General features: G+C 52.0%; 2 protein-coding genes across 2 annotated transcripts in view; one reads left to right on the top strand and one right to left on the bottom strand.

Annotated features, from left to right (window-relative positions):
- cnksr1 (connector enhancer of kinase suppressor of Ras 1) overlaps window positions 1–11,626 on the top strand; it is a gene marked incomplete at its 5' end in the record, with an annotated part of 12,466 nt that extends 840 nt beyond the window's left edge. Inside the window, 12 exon segments of the mRNA XM_083698168.1 lie at window positions 1,071–1,174; window positions 2,341–2,450; window positions 3,056–3,192; window positions 3,352–3,382; window positions 3,748–3,923; window positions 4,562–4,635; window positions 5,729–5,800; window positions 6,950–7,023; window positions 7,346–7,416; window positions 7,626–7,722; window positions 8,100–8,281; window positions 9,228–11,626. Coding sequence (XP_083554294.1) covers window positions 1,071–1,174; window positions 2,341–2,450; window positions 3,056–3,192; window positions 3,352–3,382; window positions 3,748–3,923; window positions 4,562–4,635; window positions 5,729–5,800; window positions 6,950–7,023; window positions 7,346–7,416; window positions 7,626–7,722; window positions 8,100–8,281; window positions 9,228–9,662 — 1,563 coding nt within the window.
- Window positions 11,627–16,033: 4,407 nt separating this feature from the next.
- Window positions 16,034–16,807, bottom strand: cldn23l (claudin 23-like; the record flags this gene model as incomplete). The annotated part of the gene is made up of 1 exon (XM_083698167.1): window positions 16,034–16,807. The coding sequence occupies one exon, from the start codon at window positions 16,805–16,807 to the stop codon at window positions 16,034–16,036; it is 774 nt and encodes a 257-aa protein (XP_083554293.1).
- Between the last annotated feature and the right edge of the window lie 693 nt (window positions 16,808–17,500).

Here is a 17,500-nt window from a genome sequence, read left to right as displayed (position 1 = left end):
CACACACTCACACACACACACAGTAGACCCCCTCACTTCTGGTACCCCAGACCCCCTCACCACACACACACACACACACACACACACACACCTGTTTAAGGGGAGGAGTCTGTGGCCTTCATTCAGAGGATCCCCCTCTTCCACTTCCTGTCTGGAGAGATCTGTCGCGATGCCAACCCTGACTTCCTCTGATGTTCTCAGGAGTCTTTGCCATGCCAACAGTCTTCTCTGTGTAAACACACACGCGCAGACACACACACACACACACGCGCAGACACACACACACACACACACACACACAAACACACACACACACACACACCCTTGTGACCGGCCGTATCTAAACGTATCTGTGCCGCAGGGGGCAGGAACACAGATGTGTGTGTGTGTGTGTGTGTGTGTGTGTGTGTGTGTGTGTGGTGTGTGTGGTGTGCGTGTGTGCATGTGTGTGCGTGTGTGTGTGTGTGTGTCTTCTGAGAACATTCTCTGCTTCAGACAAAAAGCCCTGAGGAAAATACAGTTTTTATGATCCACATGATATCCTCCTCTTCACCCTCCACACACACACACACACACACACACACACACACACACACACACACACACACACACACACACACACACACACACACACACACCTACACACACACACACACACACACACACACACACACACACACACACACACCTACACACACACACACACAACACACACACACACACACACACACACAACACACACACAACACACACTTACACACACACTTACACACACACACACACACAACACACATACACACACAACACACACTTACACACACACTTACACACACACACACACACACACATATATACACTCACACACACACACACACACATATATACACACATATATACACACATATATACACTCACACACACCAACACAGTGGTGAAAGTGGGTGGGACTAGCAGCAGTGTGTGTGGGGAGACAGGCTGTGTTTACGAGTCGTGTTATCAGCGTTCACACACACATCTGATATCAAAGCAGTCAGACAATACTGGAACACTCCTCTACTGGTTGTCTTCAGAAGGAGGAAGAGGAGGAGGAGGAGGAGGAAGAGGAGGAAGAAGAGAACAAGAGACACTCTATATTTGAGAGAGTCGCAGCGTCTGTCAGGTCTCTCTCCTTCAGGTGAGTCCTCCGTCCTCCTGTCTGTCTCTGTCTGTCTCTGTCTGTCTCTGTCTGTCTCTCTCCTTCAGGTGAGTCCTCCGTCCTCCTGTCTGTCTCTGTCTGTCTCTGTCTGTCTCTCTCCTTCAGGTGAGTCCTCCGTCCTCCTGTCTGTCTCTGTCTGTCTCTGTCTGTCTCTCTCCTTCAGGTGAGTCCTCCGTCCTCCTGTCTGTCTCTGTCTGTCTCTGTCTGTCTCTCTCCTTCAGGTGAGTCCTCCGTCCTCCTCAGACACCTGTGTGTCTCTGTTAGGGCGGTGGACTGAAATACTAACACACCATTATCACAATCTGATGTTTCACCAGACGCTCCATAATCCAGCCCTGGCATTGTGACCAGTTTGTTTTTCCTTTTTAGTTTTTTTTAGAGAGTTATATCAGTAATGTATTATTTTCAGTATGACTATCGTAGGGTCTGGTGATGCGTATCACAGCGATCCCCCAAACAACACAAGACTGTTTCTAGGTCCCCACGATGTAAACATTACAAATCAACAGGCAAATTAAACCATATATTTAGTAACTATAGAGTTATTAAAGGGTTATTTTTTATTAAGTTATTAAATTACTATCTTTATTAAACTATATATTTACACAAATACACATTAATATTCATGAATTAACATTTAATTCCATTGTTGTGTATGTAGCCAACCAGACCTGAAGTGCTGCTGTCAGCCTATTGGACAGCAGTGTGACATCACATGCTTGTCTTGGGTCTGGTCACATGACTTCTAAAAGACATCAACATCAAAATGAGAGAGAGAGAGAGAGAGAGAGAGAGAGAGAGAGAGAGAGAGAGAGAGAGAGAGAGAGAGACAGAGAGAGAGAGAGAGAGAGAGAGGTAGTGTCTCCTCTGTTCTGCTCCTCTGACTGTCTCTGAGCGGAGGAGACTCAGAGGTGGTTTTTCACAGGAGAAGGAGGTTCAGTAAATGACCCTGAACTGTGTCTCTAATGACGTCTCTAATGGTCTCAGGAGACCTTCCTTGAACTTCAGACCTTTATACTTCCTGTAAAAAATGACAATTCTATGATCGCCACCATCTGGCCTCTCAATGCTGTTATGAGTGGATCGTGTCTTTGTGATAAAGTGTGTGACTACTTCCTGTGTGTCTCTACTTCCTGTGTGTCCAGGGTCGCCGTGCAGGGGCCAGAGGAGGCTCTGCCCATGGGCCAGGAGGAGTCGGAGCTCTCTGACAGGGGATTGGACGAGAGCCTGACGCCCACTTCACACCTCTCAGCAGGTAAGGACCGTAGAGGTGGCCTCTAACCATGGACCACACATCAAGGGAGGCTGGTGGAGGTAGACATCGGAGGACAGGGGAGGCTGGTGGAGGTAGACATCGGAGGACAGGGGAGGCTGGCGGAGGTAGACATCGGAGGACAGGGGAGGCTGGTGGAGGTAGAAATCGGAGGACAGGGGAGGCTGGCGGAGGTAGACATCGGAGGACGGGGGAGGCTGGTGGAGGTAGACATCGGAGGACGGGGAGGCTGATGGAGGTAGACATCGGAGGACGGGGGAGGCTAGTGGAGGTAGACATCGGAGGACGGGGGAGGCTGGCGGAGGTAGACATCGGAGGACGGGGGAGGCTGGTGGAGGTAGACATCGGAGGACGGGGGAGGCTGGTGGAGGTAGACATCGGAGGACGGGGGAGGCTGGTGGAGGTAGACATCGGAGGACGGGCTCATTGTAACGCATGAAATGGAATGAGGAACAGTATGAAGCATATGTGTTTGATACCAGTCCTCATTCCATTCCATGCATTACAACAAGCCCGTCCTCCGATGTCTACCTCCACCGGCCTCCCCTGATGTTGTTGTATCTAAGCCCCCCCCCTCTCTGTCCTAGGAGAGCCAGTGGGTCCGGAGGGGGCAGGGAGGCTGAGTCCCGGCCTGAGGAGGGACCGCTCCAGGAGCCCCTCCCCGCGGGGTCTGGACCTGGGACGAGCCAGCATCAGCTCCTGTCCTGAGATGGGAGGACAGAGGGTGAGAGGAGGGAGAGGAGGGAGAGGAGGGAGGGCTTAGTTGTCGTTGACGACAGCGATGAGGAGCCAGTTGGTTTCAGAACTGAGCTTGTTGGTTGCTCTGAAAACGGATTAAACGGTGGAAAAGAAAGTTCTTTGTTTTTTCTTCCTTTCCTTTCAGGAGGAGAAAGAACCCAAGAAGAGTACTAAAGGTGGGCAGCCTCATCACCACCTGTCTGGGCGGCACTGGGCTGCAGCAGTGTCAGTAGTGGTGTGTTGTTGTGTGTGTGTGTGTGTGTGTGTGTGTGTGGTGTCAGTAGTGGTGTGTTGTTGTGTGTGTGTGTGTGTGGTGTCAGTAGTGGTGTGTTGTTGTCTATGTGTGTGTTGTGTCAGTAGTGGGGTGTTGCTGTGTGTGTGTGTGTGGGGGGGGGGGGGTCAGTAGTGGTGTGTGTGTGTGTATGAGGATGCCTGTGTTTGTGGCCTCTGTGCTGCCCTGTCCTATTTTTTTTTTAAATTTATTTATTACACGTCAGACACCAGGAGTAATAACCCCCCCCCCCCCCCCCCCCCCCTCCAGGTATGACCACAGCGATGAGCAGGCGTCGGGTCTCGTGCCGGGAGCTGGGCCGTCCAGACTGTGACGGCTGGCTCTGGAAGAAGAGGAAGGAGAGCAGCGTCTTCCTCACCCAGAAGTGGCAGCGCTTCTGGTTCGTCCTCAAAGGCCCCTCCCTCTACTGGTACACCACTCAGCAGGTAGGAGACACTGGCCCCTCCCTCTACTGGTACACAGGCCCCTCCCTCTACAGGCCCCTCCCTCTACTGGTACACAGGCCCCTCCCTCTACAGGCCCCTCCCTCTACAGGCCCCTCCCTCTACTGGTACACAGGCCCCTCCCTCTGCTAGTACAATGCCCAGCAGGTAGAAGACAGACCCCTGATATGAAGACACATACAGTGTATTCCATAGACAAAGGTATACACACTAAGTCTGAAGGAGCCGTCTCCCAGACTCTAAGCTTCCTCAGTAGAGCGTTTCCATTCAAAGTGTTGTTTTGTTTTAGCCCAGGACTTACTTTAATCTGTGTGTGGGAAACCAGCCCATGATGCAATCATACCAATCACAATAAGAGCATGGCCTTCATCACATGGCCTTCATCACATGGCCTGCGCTGGTTTGGGTCCACTGTGGTTGTGTTGTGGTCATAAGGAGGTGACTGTGGTTGTGTTGTGGTCATAAGGAGCTGACTGTGGTTGTGTTGTGGTCATACAGAGGTGACTGTGGTTGTGTTGTGGTCGTAAGGAGCTGACTGTGGTTGTGTTGTGGTCATACAGAGGTGACTGTGGTTGTGTTGTGGTCGTAAGGAGCTGACTGTGGTTGTGTTGTGGTCACAGGAGGAGAAGGCAGAAGGACTGGTTCAAATCACCAGCTACAACATCGAGAGCGCTGGGGAACACAAACGGAAATAGTGAGTATCACATTAACAATGTCAATAGGTGTGTGTGTGTGTGTGTGTGTGTGTGTGTGTGTGTGTGTGTGTGTGTGTGTTTGTATAACACAAGTCATTCGGCTCTCTCTCTCTCTCTCTCTCTCTGTTTGGTTTTGTTTATTTATGGTTTGTGTGTGGACCTGTTGTGTTGTGAAGAGTAAAGTGGTAAACCTCACAGGAGAGAGGAGGATTCCCTTCAGCGTGAGTGTCAGTGTGATGGGTTAGGGTTAGGAGGTAAGACTTGTCTACCTAACTAACCCTAACCCTAACCCTAACCCTAACCCTAACCCTAACCCTTCAGCGTGAGTGTCAGTGTGATGGGTTAGGGTTAGGAGGTAAGACTTGGTCAGGATGTCTCCAACTCATCCTCACTCTTAGTTGTGTTTGGTTGAGGTTTAATCCGGAACTCTCTGTGTTGTTAGCTAAGCTGTGAAGTCTGATGTCCAGTAACTGTCTTCTGGGAACATCAGATGTTCATGATGTTATTCCTGCTGTAATGAAGCAGAGCGCCGCCTCAGAGCAGCTCTGTTAACAACCATGCAGCCATTTGTTTGGATAAATACTTTATTTGATGTCTTCACAACCAGCAGCGGTGTGAAGGAACCTTGTGAAGGCAGCCGTGAAGGACCCTTGTGAAGGAACCTTGTGAAGGAACCGTGAAGGAACCTTGTGAAGGAACCTTGTGAAGGAACCTTGTGAAGGAACCTTGTGAAGGAACCGTGAAGCGTTAACATCCTTATAGGAGGATTATTTGGCACAGATGATGGGGTGTTTATCATGGTCCTATCTGCCGCGGTCCCAGGCGAGCCGTAGTCCTGCACCAAGGGTTAGGGTTAGGGTTAGGGTTAGGGTTAGGACTGGAGGACCAGGATATCTCACTGATAGATGGGTTTTAATTATCTGAGATAGCGTGTGTGTGTGTGTGTGTTGGGACTGAGTAGATCATCATAGTTGTCTGCTTGTGTCTGTATCTGCCCTGAGTGGTGTAGATGGTGTGTGTGTGTGTGTGTGTCTCCCCCCAGCGTGGTGAGAGTGAGTAGATCATCGTGTGTGTGTGTGTGTGTGTGTCCAGTGTCTTCCAGATGTGCCACCAGCGGTTCCAGACCTTCTTCTTTGCTGCTGAGAACGTCAATGACATGAGCAAGTGAGTGTGACTGATCACAAACACCACCGCCTCCCTCTGCCTCCCTCTGCCTCCCTCTGCCTCCCTCTGCCTCCCTCTGCTTCCCTCTGCCTCCCTCTGCCTCCCGCGGGCCTGTGTGTGTGTGTGTGTGTGTGTGTGTGTGTGTGTGCATACTGTATGTGAGTGTGTGTGTGAGTATACTGTACGTGTGTGTGTGTGTGTGTCTGTGTGTGTGTGTGTGTGAGTGTGTGTGTGTGTCTGTGTGTGCATATACTGTATGTGTGTGTGTGCTCGCATGTGTTTGATGACACGTCACAGTGATTTGCTTCCTGTTGTTATTTCTCTGCAATGTGTTTATGTTGTAGCTACACATCCCTCCTCAGGACCCTGGGTTAGCATGTCGCTACAGCTAACCCTCCTCAGGACCCTGGGTTAGCATGTCGCTACAGCTAACCCTCCTCAGGACCCTGGGTTAGCATGTCGCTACAGCTAACCATCCTTTAGCATGAACCCCCCCCCCCTTCCCCAATGTACCCCCCCCCCCTCCCCAGTGTACCAACCCCCCCCCCCCCCCCCCCCCCCCGGTGTGAACATCATCCCTGAATCATCTCTGTTTGTTAAATGAATCACATCTGTCAGTTCAGCATCACTCTCCAAGGACATTACACACACACACACACACACAAAAACACACACACACACACACACACACAAACACACACAGTTAAATCAGAGGCCTTATCTCTGACACCCAGACCACAGGCAGGTGAGGTGACGTCCCTTCTGGTTGCTGGAGGAGGTAATAGTCAGGTCAACACCGCCCCCTCCTGGTGCGTTGGCAGTACTACACAGGCAGAGTGAATAGTTCTGTCCTAACATGCCCTTGTTCGATCAGAAATGACCCCAGTGGGGTCAAATCTGTTGTTGATGTTGTTGTTGATGTTGTTGTTGATGTTGTTGTTGATGTTGTTGATGTTGATGTTGTTGTTGTTGATGTTGTTGTTGTTGTTGTTGTTGATGTTGTTGATGTTGATGTTGTTGTTGATGTTGTTGATGTTGATGTTGTTGTTGTTGATGTTGTTGTTGTTGTTGTTGTTGATGTTGTTGATGTTGATGTTGTTGTTGATGTTGTTGATGTTGTTGTTGTTGATGTTGTTGTTGTGTTTACAGGTGGATCAACTGTTTGATCACCGCCATTCAGAAACACAAGAAGTTCCACAAAGGAACTCCTGACAGCGAGGCAGGTAGGGAAGACACGCCCCCTCAGGAAACCACGGGATTCATTGACATGCATGGAATGGAATGGAATGAGGAATGGTATCAAACCCAGGGGGTCAATGAACCCGTCCTCCGATTTCTACCTCCGCCAGCCTCCCCCTGTATACGTATATGTTATATAAAAGGCTGACACAGCAAAACCAGACACGTGTTTGATACCATGACAGCGAGGCTGTCCTCCGGTTTCTACCTGCGCCGGCCTCCTGAGCGGTGATAGGTTGACGGTGTTGGTGTGTGTGTTGACGGTGTTGGTGTGTGTGTTGACGGTGTTGGTGTGTGTGTTGACAGAATGTTACAGTGAGACGGAGTCAGAAGGTGAAGCCTCTCCCTCCCCACGCAGGAGGAACAAGGCCTACACAGTGAGACACACACACACACACACACACACACACACACACACACACACACGGCGCATACACACACACACACACACACACACACATACATGACACATGCATACACAAACACACGCACGCACACACGACGCATACACAAACATATACACACACACACAACACACACACACACACACACACTCTTATTTGTATTGTGTTGTTTTACCCTCCAGAAAACCCTGTCCAGCACCCTTCCCAGGAACATGGGACGGAAGAACAAGACCCCCGCTGCCTCCCCGTGTCCTGCCACCGGGGGCAGCAAAGGCACAGGTACAGAGCTGCACTTCTCTCTGCCGCCACACGGTGGCAGTAGAGGCTCTTACTGAGGCCCATAGAGATGGATGAGGTTCAGGCTGTCATTGTGTTCAGTGATGGATGTGTTTTAATGAGTGTTGTTGAGTTTGGTGGCGTGTGGATCAGGCGGTCTCCACCCCGGGGACAATGTTCACCAGGAGCCGGCTGTTCCACACCTTTAATTAACCTGCTATCTCTCTCTCTCTCTTTCTCTTACTTTCGTTTTCTCTCTCTCTCTACCGCCCCTCTCTTCCCCTCTCTCTCCTCCCTTCTCTCTCTCTCCATCTCCCCCCCGCCCCCTCTCTCTCCATCCCCCCCGCCCCCTCTCTCGCCCCCCCCCCCCCCCTCTCCAGCAGCTCCAGTAGATGAGATGGGTGTGTTGTTACACAGACTGAAGGAGGATGGAGTGTCTCCTATTGGTCACGACCAGCCAATGACGCACGACCACTTCAGGAAGTCCTTCATCCGCCGCAACAAGAATCCCGTCATCAACGAGAAGGCTCACACACTCCGCACCCTCCAGAGTACCCTGAAGGTGAGGGTCCTCACACACACACACCTCACACACACACACACACACACACACACACACACCTCACACACACACACACACACACACACACCTTACACACACACACACACACCTCACACACACACACACACACACACACACACACACACACACAAACACCTCACACACACACACACACACACACACACACACACACACACACACACACAGACACACACACACCTCACACACTCCTCACACACACACACACACACACAGACACACACACACCTCACACACTCCTCACACACACACACACACACACACACACACACACACACACACACCTCACACACTCTGTGCCCTACAGAATACACTCAAGGTGAGGGTCTGAACTTGACCTTACACACCTCACACACACTTAACACACTAACACACTCCTCCAGAGTACACTCATTGTCTGTGTCCTCCCCAGGACTCCGTCTCCCAGAATGCCCTCTGTAGGCTATAGTATGTTATTAATATAACTATTGTAGGCGATGTACACCCAGAGCCGTGTGCTATATATCCAGTTGAAGACTTAACATTCTATCAAATAAACATATTTCTATATTTCTTTGTATCCCAACTTGCAGTATGTGTATGGATGTTAATGACTGTGATTGCACCCCCCCCCCACACACACACACACACACACACTCTTTGGAACACATGAAAGAATCCAACACACTCTCCTTCAAACCATCCCTCAAAACCAAAACTCAGCTTAAAACTCACTTTTAACTTTTAACTTTTAACCTTTTAATGTTTATTGTTGTTTTTACTGACTGTGCTTTTGTTTGGCTGTTTATGTGTGTCTCTATTCTTGTTCTCTCCATGGAAGGTCGTGTCTTTGAGCACTGAGAAAGAGCTATATAAAATAAATACATATTATTATTAATATAATATGACCCCCTCCTCTGTTCTGTAGGCCAAGGAGTCGGAGCTGCAGCTGATCAACAGGCTATTGGACGACTCGAATCTGACATCACTGGGGTTCCGCCAATGGAAGGAGGCCAATGAGGAGCTGTGTCTGGAGATTGAGCGTCTGACCGCCCAGCGGGCCCAGGCAGGGGCGGCGCCCGCCAAGCGGTCGGACACGCCCCCGGAACAGCAGCCCGCCCCCGCGGAGACGGTCGCCGTGGAGATGGTTGCCGCGGCGGGGGAGGACATGTGCGGACTGACCTTCATTGACGGCGAACAGCTGGTGGACGCGGAACCGGCGAGCGTCTCGGAGAACGAGGCCGCCGCCCGGCCGGCACTAGAACCTGGGTCAGAACTCTCGGGGGAGGAACCAGTCCCAGCCGACCCGGAACACACACCGTGTGTCGCTGGCGACTCTGCGGAGAGCTACTTCTACATCTGAGACACTCACACTGGACATGCAGGGAGGGGAGGCTGGCGGAGGTAGAAACCGGAGGACGGGATCTTTGTTTCATGCATTACAATGAGCCCGTCCTCCGATTTCTACTTCCACCAGCCTCCCCTGATGTGTGTGTCTGTGTGTTAGGGTGCAGGGTGTGTGAGTGGGCTTGGCTGCTCTGGGGGACCGTGTGATGGTTGTCCTCCTGCCAGATGAGACACACGTGGACAAGTTCAGAGTCTCCATCGGTGATCTGATGAAAGATGAACCCATTTTGCTTCTCTGTTTCTGTTCTGTTGTCTGTTAGTTCTGGTCCATGACTTGGTTTGACATAGGAAAGACGGGGACTGACCTTTCACAGCCAGTTAGCCTCTGTAGCCTACTGGTTAGCCTCTGTAGCCTACTGGTTAGCCTCTGTAGCCTACTGGTTAGCCTCTGTAGCCTACTGGTTAGCCTCTGTAGCCTACTGGTTAGCCTCTGTAGCCTACCGGTTAGCCTCTGTAGCCTACTGGTTAGCCCCTTTAGCCTACCGGTTAGCCTCTGTAGCCTACCGGTTAGCCTCTGTAGCCTACTGGTTAGCCCCTTTAGCCTACCGGTTAGCCTCTGTAGCCTACTGGTTAGCCCCTTTAGCCTACCGGTTAGCCTCTGTAGCCTACTGGTTAGCCCCTTTAGCCTACCGGTTAGCCTCTGTAGCCTACCGGTTAGCTTCTGTAGCCTACTGGTTAGCCTCTGTAGCCTACCGGTTAGCTTCTGTAGCCTACTGGTTAGCCTCTGTAGCCTACTGGTTAGCCCCTTTAGCCTACCGGTTAGCCCCTGTAGCCTACAGATTAGCGCCCATTCAAGTTGTGGCATCGACAAACAAAAATTAACAATTTAGCCAAGTGTCTCTCTGTGTTTAGAGATGTGTATTTATGGGATTTTTAGGCTGTTTTACTTTTTCTACTTGTGCCAATTTTAAAATAGAATTTTTCTCAAACAAGATTTCCCAGCTTATGAACATACCCCATCTGTGTTCTCTGCCGCTATGTAAATAATCATATACAGTAACAAAGATGTATTGTTGTATGTTACCGTATGTGGATAATATGTGTTATATATTTTGCACAGAAGGATGCGTTTGGTCTTAATGATGTTATGACAATGTTTGTGTAAACCTGCAAAAGAGTCACCTGTAATTCAGAGTTCCTGTTTGTATGTTCACCTGTCTGTGATCCTTTGGGACAGTAGGCTGCTGACAGAGTGACCAGGGCTCAGTGTCTCTGAAGTAGGACTTCATCAGTCGACGCCCTCTCCTTTCCTAGACCAGAAACCTTTTTAATTGAACGGATTTCGTTCTTTCAGGCACAGAAGATTGACCTGTGAACATTGATTTTACCATGGTTACCCTCTCAGGGGTTTGTGGCAGGGTTGTCTCTGGGAGAACTGGAGTTGTACTTCCAGACCCCCTCCAGTCAAAATTTAACATTTTAATCAGAAAATCCATGTTTTAAGTATAAATATATCGATAAACAACAGTTTTGTAATGTGGTTCCTGAGTGTCTCAGAGCAGCAGCGTCTGGTATTCTCAGTGTGTGTGTGACCATGTGACTGACTCTAGACGCCATCTGATGCGTCCCCAGCAGGGGAGGCTGGTGGAGGTAGAACTCGGAGGACAGGGGAGGCTGGTGGAGGTAGAACACGGAGGACAGGCGAGGCTGGTGGAGGTAGAAGTCGGAGGACAGGGGAGGCTGGTGGAGGTAGAAATCGGAGGAAGGACTCATTGTAATGCATGGAACGGGATGAGGAATGGCGATGTTGTGTTTGATGCCCTTCCTCTGATTTCTCCCTCCAACAGCCTCCCCTGTCCTCTGATTTCTCCCTCCAACAGCCTCCCCTGACACCCTCGGACTGGTAGCAGCGCCCGCTGTTGTAACTGCAGTACAGACCAGCCGTGTGGGCGAGCAGAGAGGCAGCGTGGCAGAGAGGCAGAGAGGGAGGGGGGGGAGAGACAGAGAGGGAGGGGGGGGAGAGACAGAGAGACAGAGAGGCAGAGAGGGAGGGGGGGGAGAGACAGAGAGGGAGAGAGGGAGAGAGGGAGGGGGGGGAGAGACAGAGAGACAGAGAGGGAGGGGGGGAGAGACAGAGAGACAGAGAGGCAGAGAGGGAGGGGGGGGAGAGACAGAGAGGGAGAGAGGGAGGGGGGGAGAGACAGAGAGACAGAGAGGGAGGGGGGGGAGAGAGGCAGCGTGGCAGAGAGGGAGGGGGGGGAGAGACAGAGAGACAGAGAGGGAGGGGGGGGAGAGAGGCAGAGAGGGAGGGGGGGGAGAGGCAGAGAGGCAGAGAGGGAGGGGGGGGAGAGACAGAGAGGGAGGGGGGGGAGAGACAGAGAGGCAGAGAGGGAGGGGGGGAGAGAGGCAGAGAGGCAGGGAGGGAGAGAGGGAGGGGGGGGAGAGACAGAGAGGCAGAGAGGGAGGGGGGGGAGAGAGGCAGAGAGGCAGAGAGGGAGGGGGGGAGGGAGGGGAGGGAGGCAGAGAGACAGAGAGGCAGATCTCTGTGTGCTGTAGTATTCTGAAGTACTCCTCAGACTCCTCAGACTCTTCATGTATGAATCCATGACTGTGCAAAATGACATGTCTGGATGGTGATTCAGGAAGCGTGTGACCGTGCTCTCTGTGATGATGTCATTCAGGAAGCGTGTGACCGTGCTCTCTGTGATGATGTCATTCAGGAAGCATGTGACCGTGCTCTCTGTGATGATGTCATTCAGGAAGCGTGTGACCGTGCTCTCTGTGATGATGTCATTCAGGAAGCGTGTGACCGTGCTCTCTGTGATGATGTCATTCAGGAAGCGTGCGACCGTGCTCTCTGTGATGATGTCATTCAGGAAGCATGCGACCGTGCTCTCTGTGATGATGTCATGTTAATAAACGGCAGTGTGATCATCGCTGACATTGGTGTTGACATATATGCTTACATTTTTCCTGCTTTGCACATATTTCTTGGGATGCAAATGAAGTGTCGGAATGTTGAAGATGAAGTTCTCCAAGAAGCTTGTCGTCATGGCTACCACACCAACAAAAAGACAGGGTTGATAGGACGGTGTGTGTGTGTGCCCGTGTGCCCGTGTGTGTTTGTGCACGTCTGTGTGTGCGTCTATGTGTGTGTGTGCGCGCGCACGTATGTGTGCATGTGCGAGTGTGTGTGTGCGTGTGTGTGTACATCCGTGTGTGTGTGTGTGTGTGTGTCCATGCGTGCGTCCGTATGTGTGTGTCTGTGTCTGTGTCTGTGTGTGTGTGTGTCTGTGTGTGTCTGTGTGTGTGTGTGTGTGTCTGTGTGTGTGTGTGTGTGTGTGTGTGTGTGTGTGTGTGTGTGTGTGTGTGCGCGCCTGCACAGTGTGTGTATTTGAGAGGAGCATCATGTCATGTTGTTTATTCTCAGCCCTCGTTGTGTGAGGCGTCTACAGAGTGAGAGTCTGGGAGGCAGAGACACCAGACGAGGAGCCTCTCACGTCCTCCTGGCTGGACTTGACCCTGCAGCAGCAATCACAACATAATAACTGTCTGTCCTCAGCCTGAATGGTGGTGGGAGGTCTGACAGAGACGTCCTTCAGACACCAGACAGTCCTTGGTGAAAGCATGTGGTCTGTCTAATAGCATTTCTCATCCTCTTTTGTCCTAGAGACAGGCAGGAGATGCCCTATTAGCCCCGGGGACAGGCAGGAGATGCTCTATTAGCCCCAGGGACAGGCAGGAGATGCTCTATTAACCTCAGGGACAGGCAGGAGATGCCCTATTAGCCCCAGGGACAGGCAGGAGATGCTCTATTAGCCCCAGGGACAGGCAGGAGATGCTCTATTAGCCCCAGGGACAGGCAGGAGATGCTCTATTAGCCCCAGGGACAGGCAGGAGATGCCCTATTAGCCCCAGGGACAGGCAGGAGATGCTCTATTAGCCCCAGGGACAGGCAGGAGATGCCCTATTAGCCCCAGGGACAGGCAGGAGATGCCCTATTAGCCCCGGGGACAGGCAGGAGATGCTCTATTAGCCCCAGGGACAGGCAGGAGATGCCCTATTAGCCCCAGGGACAGGCAGGAGATGCCCTATTAGCCCCAGGGACAGGCAGGAGATGCTCTATTAGCCCCAGGGACAGGCAGGTTACTCAGTAAAAACCCAGAGTATGGAAGGGTTAACCCAAACCTCTTTATTAATTGCAATATAACAGCATTGGTAGAACACAGTTTACTGACACTGATACTGATGCAGTCTGAACCAATGTACAGACAATAGATTTCCCTTTTCTCCGACCAGCATAGCATCTGTATAAGATGAGGCTGGTGGAGGTAGAAATCGGAGGACGGGCTCATTGTAGTGCATGGAACGGAATGAGGAAACCAGGAGAGCCCGTCCTCCGATTTCTACCTCCACCAGCCTCTCCTGGTCTCTATAAACCATATCAGTAATGACAGGACATCATCACAGTTAGCAACTGGATTGGCCGTCAGTATGCTTGACATTTACCAACAGTTTCAAAAAGCTGTTCTATAATATGTTCAGTCATGATCTCAAAAAAACACTCGATGCGTTTCTCACAGTTTGTGTCGGACACAAGAGACGGGATCATTTCTCAGACGAGAGGACGAGAGCTTCCCGACCCAGGCTGGAGTAAAGCCAGGGCCTCGAAGACGTCAGGGGAGGCTGGCGGAGGTAGAAATCAGAGGATTCACACGTTTGATACCATTCCTCATTCCATTCCATGCATTACAATGAGCCAGTCCTCTGATTTCTACCTCCACCAGCCTCCCCTGGTGTAAGTACATGTATATGGATATAGAAGGCTGACACAGCTAAGCAGTACTTTTTATGACAGGGAATCTTTTTGCAGTTCTTACAGTTAAAGGGTTAGGATTAGGGTTAGGGTTAGGGTTAGGGTTAGGGTTAGGGTTAAAGGCATCATGGATGTTAGATATTTGCTCAGCATCTGAGAGTCATGTACAACAGTGTCATATACACTCTGAGCTTTATTAGGAACATCTAGACACCTTCTCCTGGTGGAGGAACACCTGGACACCTTCTCATGGTGGAGGAACACCTGGACACCTTCTCATGGTGGTGGAACACCTGTACACCTTCTCATGGTGGAGGTGGTGGAACACCTGTACACCTTCTCATGGTGGAGGAACACCTGGACACCTTCTCATGGTGGAGGAACACCTGGACACCTTCTCATGGTGGAGGAACAGCTGTACACCTTCTCATGGTGGAGGAACACCTGTACACCTTCTCATGGTGGAGGAACACCTGTACACCTTCTCATGGTGGAGGTGGTGGAACGCCTGTACACCTTCTCATGGTGGAGGAACACCTGTACACCTTCTCATGGTGGAGGTGGTGGAACGCCTGTACACCTTCTCATGGTGGAGGTGGTGGAATGGTGTGGGGAATGTTTTCTTGGCACACTTTGGGCCCGTTAATACCAGTGAGTATTTGTTGCTGACCATGTGCATCCCTTCATGGCCACAATTTACCCGTCTTCTAATGGCTCCTTCCAGCATGATAAAGCACCAGGTCACAAAGCAAAAGTCGTCTCAAACTGGTTTCATGAACATGACAATGACTTCAGTGTTCTTCAGTGGCCTTCCCAGTCACCAGATCTGAATCCAATAGAACACCTTTGGGATGTGGTAGAACAGGAGATTCAAAGCTTGAAAGTGCACCTGAAAAATCTGCAGGAATTGCGTGATGCAATCATGTCATCATGGACCAGAATCTCAAAGGAATGAATGTTTCCAACATCTTGTGAAATCAACGCCACGAAGAATTGAGACTGTTTTGAGAGCAAAGGGAGGCCCTACCTAGTATTAGTATAGTGTTCTAATAAAGGGAGGCCCTACCCAGTATTAGTATAGTGTTCTAATAAAGTGGTAAAGGTGAGTGTACATCATCCTGTCTTTCTTTTTCAAAGTTCATCTTTCATATGCCTCAGGAATGCTTTATGCTCTACCAAAACAGACCTCGATCCTGTCTCCTTTTCAGCGGAGACTGGTAGAGGTAGAAATCAGAGGACGGGCTCATTGTAATGCATGGACTGATATCAAACATGTTCCTCATTCCATCTAAAGCATGACAATGAGCCTGTTCTCCGATGTCAGCCTCCACCAGCCTCCACCAGCCTCCACTGCCTCTGAAAACCCCTAAACCCAGTCAACCACACACAGTTCTGTTTAGTACCAGTCCCCCACAGTCCAAGGCCACCATGACTAGACACATCTTCATCCCCAGTCCTCCTCCTCTTCCTCCTCCTCTTCCTCCTCCTCTTCCTCCTCCTTCTCCACCTCCTCTTCCTCCTCCTCCTCCTCATGCTCCTCTTCCTCAGGTTTCACCAACAGCTGAGGTGTTCTAACAGCTGACGTCATACACCTCTGTGTCCTGCTTGCGATGGAGCAGGGGGCATCGCGGGCAGGGGGGGCAGGGGGAGCAGGGCAGGCAGGGGGGGCAGGAAGGGCAGGGGGGGCAGGATGAACAGGGGGGGCATCGGGGCTGCTTGAAGCTGAGCAACAAGGCCGTGCCCCCCAGCACCTGAACACACCCCCCCAGCCAGCCGAAGTACAGCGACCCGGCCGGGTACAGGGTGAGCTGGGGCAGGCGGGGGGCGCTGGGGGCTCCTGGCGCCGTGGTCTCCTCCAGGCCCAGCGAGGCCAGGCCGCAGCTGTACACGGCCAGCGCCGTGAGGCTCAGCAGGCCCGACAGCGCCACCAACAGGCCGCCAGTGGCCGCTACGGTCCTGAGAGGTGGGTCGGTCCAGCAGCGGACGCCCACGCTGGCCAGGACGATCCCGGTGCCGCAGAGGAACAGGGAGCCCAGGACCAGCGCCTGGGCCAGGCGGACCCGCGGGTCCCTCTGGTACTGACCCGCCACGGGCCAGCACTGCTTCAGCTCAGAGAGCGCCACCTGCAGGCAGCTCTCCCATAGGCCGTCAGACCGCAGGAGGAGGAGGGCCTCCGTGGCCCCGCCCCCCCTCGCCCCTGGGCCGGTAACCCCACCCCCCCCGCTGGCCACGCCCAGCCGCGTCTGCCCCTCCCTCCACTGGGGCGTGATGGCGGCGGTGAACACCAGGACCAATCCCAGAGGGGCGAAGACGATGCCTGTCACCATGGAGGCCGGGGTGTGCATGCTGGGAAATGGAGTTCTGGGTCTCTCCCCGGACGGAGGTGATGATGAGGAGGAGGAAGATGATGATGAAGAGGAGGATGGTAGGTTGTCTTGTGGGTCTTCTTTACAGCGTTGCTACGGTGACCCTGGACAGCCACACCTTGCGTGACGTCACTGCCGACCTGCGTGGAGAGAAGCAACAACAACATGTTCCATATGACGACTCCCACCACCTCTCCTAGTCTCCTAGTCTCCTAGCCTCCTAGTCTCCTAGTCTCCTAGCCTCCTAGTCTCATAATCTCCTAGTCTCCTGGCCTCCTAGTCTCCTAGTCTCCTAGCCTCCTAGTCTCCTAGTCTCCTAGCCTCCTAGTCTCCTAGTCTACTGGTCTCCTAGTCTCCTAGCCTCCTAGCCTCCTAGTCTCCTAGTCTCCTGGCCTCCTAGTCTCCTAGTCTCCTAGCCTCCTAGTCTCCTAGTCTCCTAGCCTCCTAGTCTCCTAGTCTCCTAGTCTCCTAGGCCTCCTAGTCTCCTAGTCTCCTAGCTTCCTAGTCTCCTAGTCTCCTAGTCTCCTAGCCTCCTAGCCTCCTAGCCTCCTAGTCTCCTAGCCTCCTAGTCTCCTAGCCTCTTAGTCTACTGGTCTCCTAGTCTCCTAGCCTCCTAGCCTCCTAGTCTCCTAGTCTCCTAGTCTCCTAGCCCCCTAGCCGATTTCTACCTCC

Source organism: Argentina silus, assembly GCF_951799395.1.
Source record: "Argentina silus genome assembly, contig: scaffold_481, whole genome shotgun sequence".
Lineage (NCBI taxonomy): Eukaryota > Metazoa > Chordata > Actinopteri > Argentiniformes > Argentinidae > Argentina > Argentina silus.
This window is presented reverse-complemented; position numbering and strand designations above follow the sequence as displayed.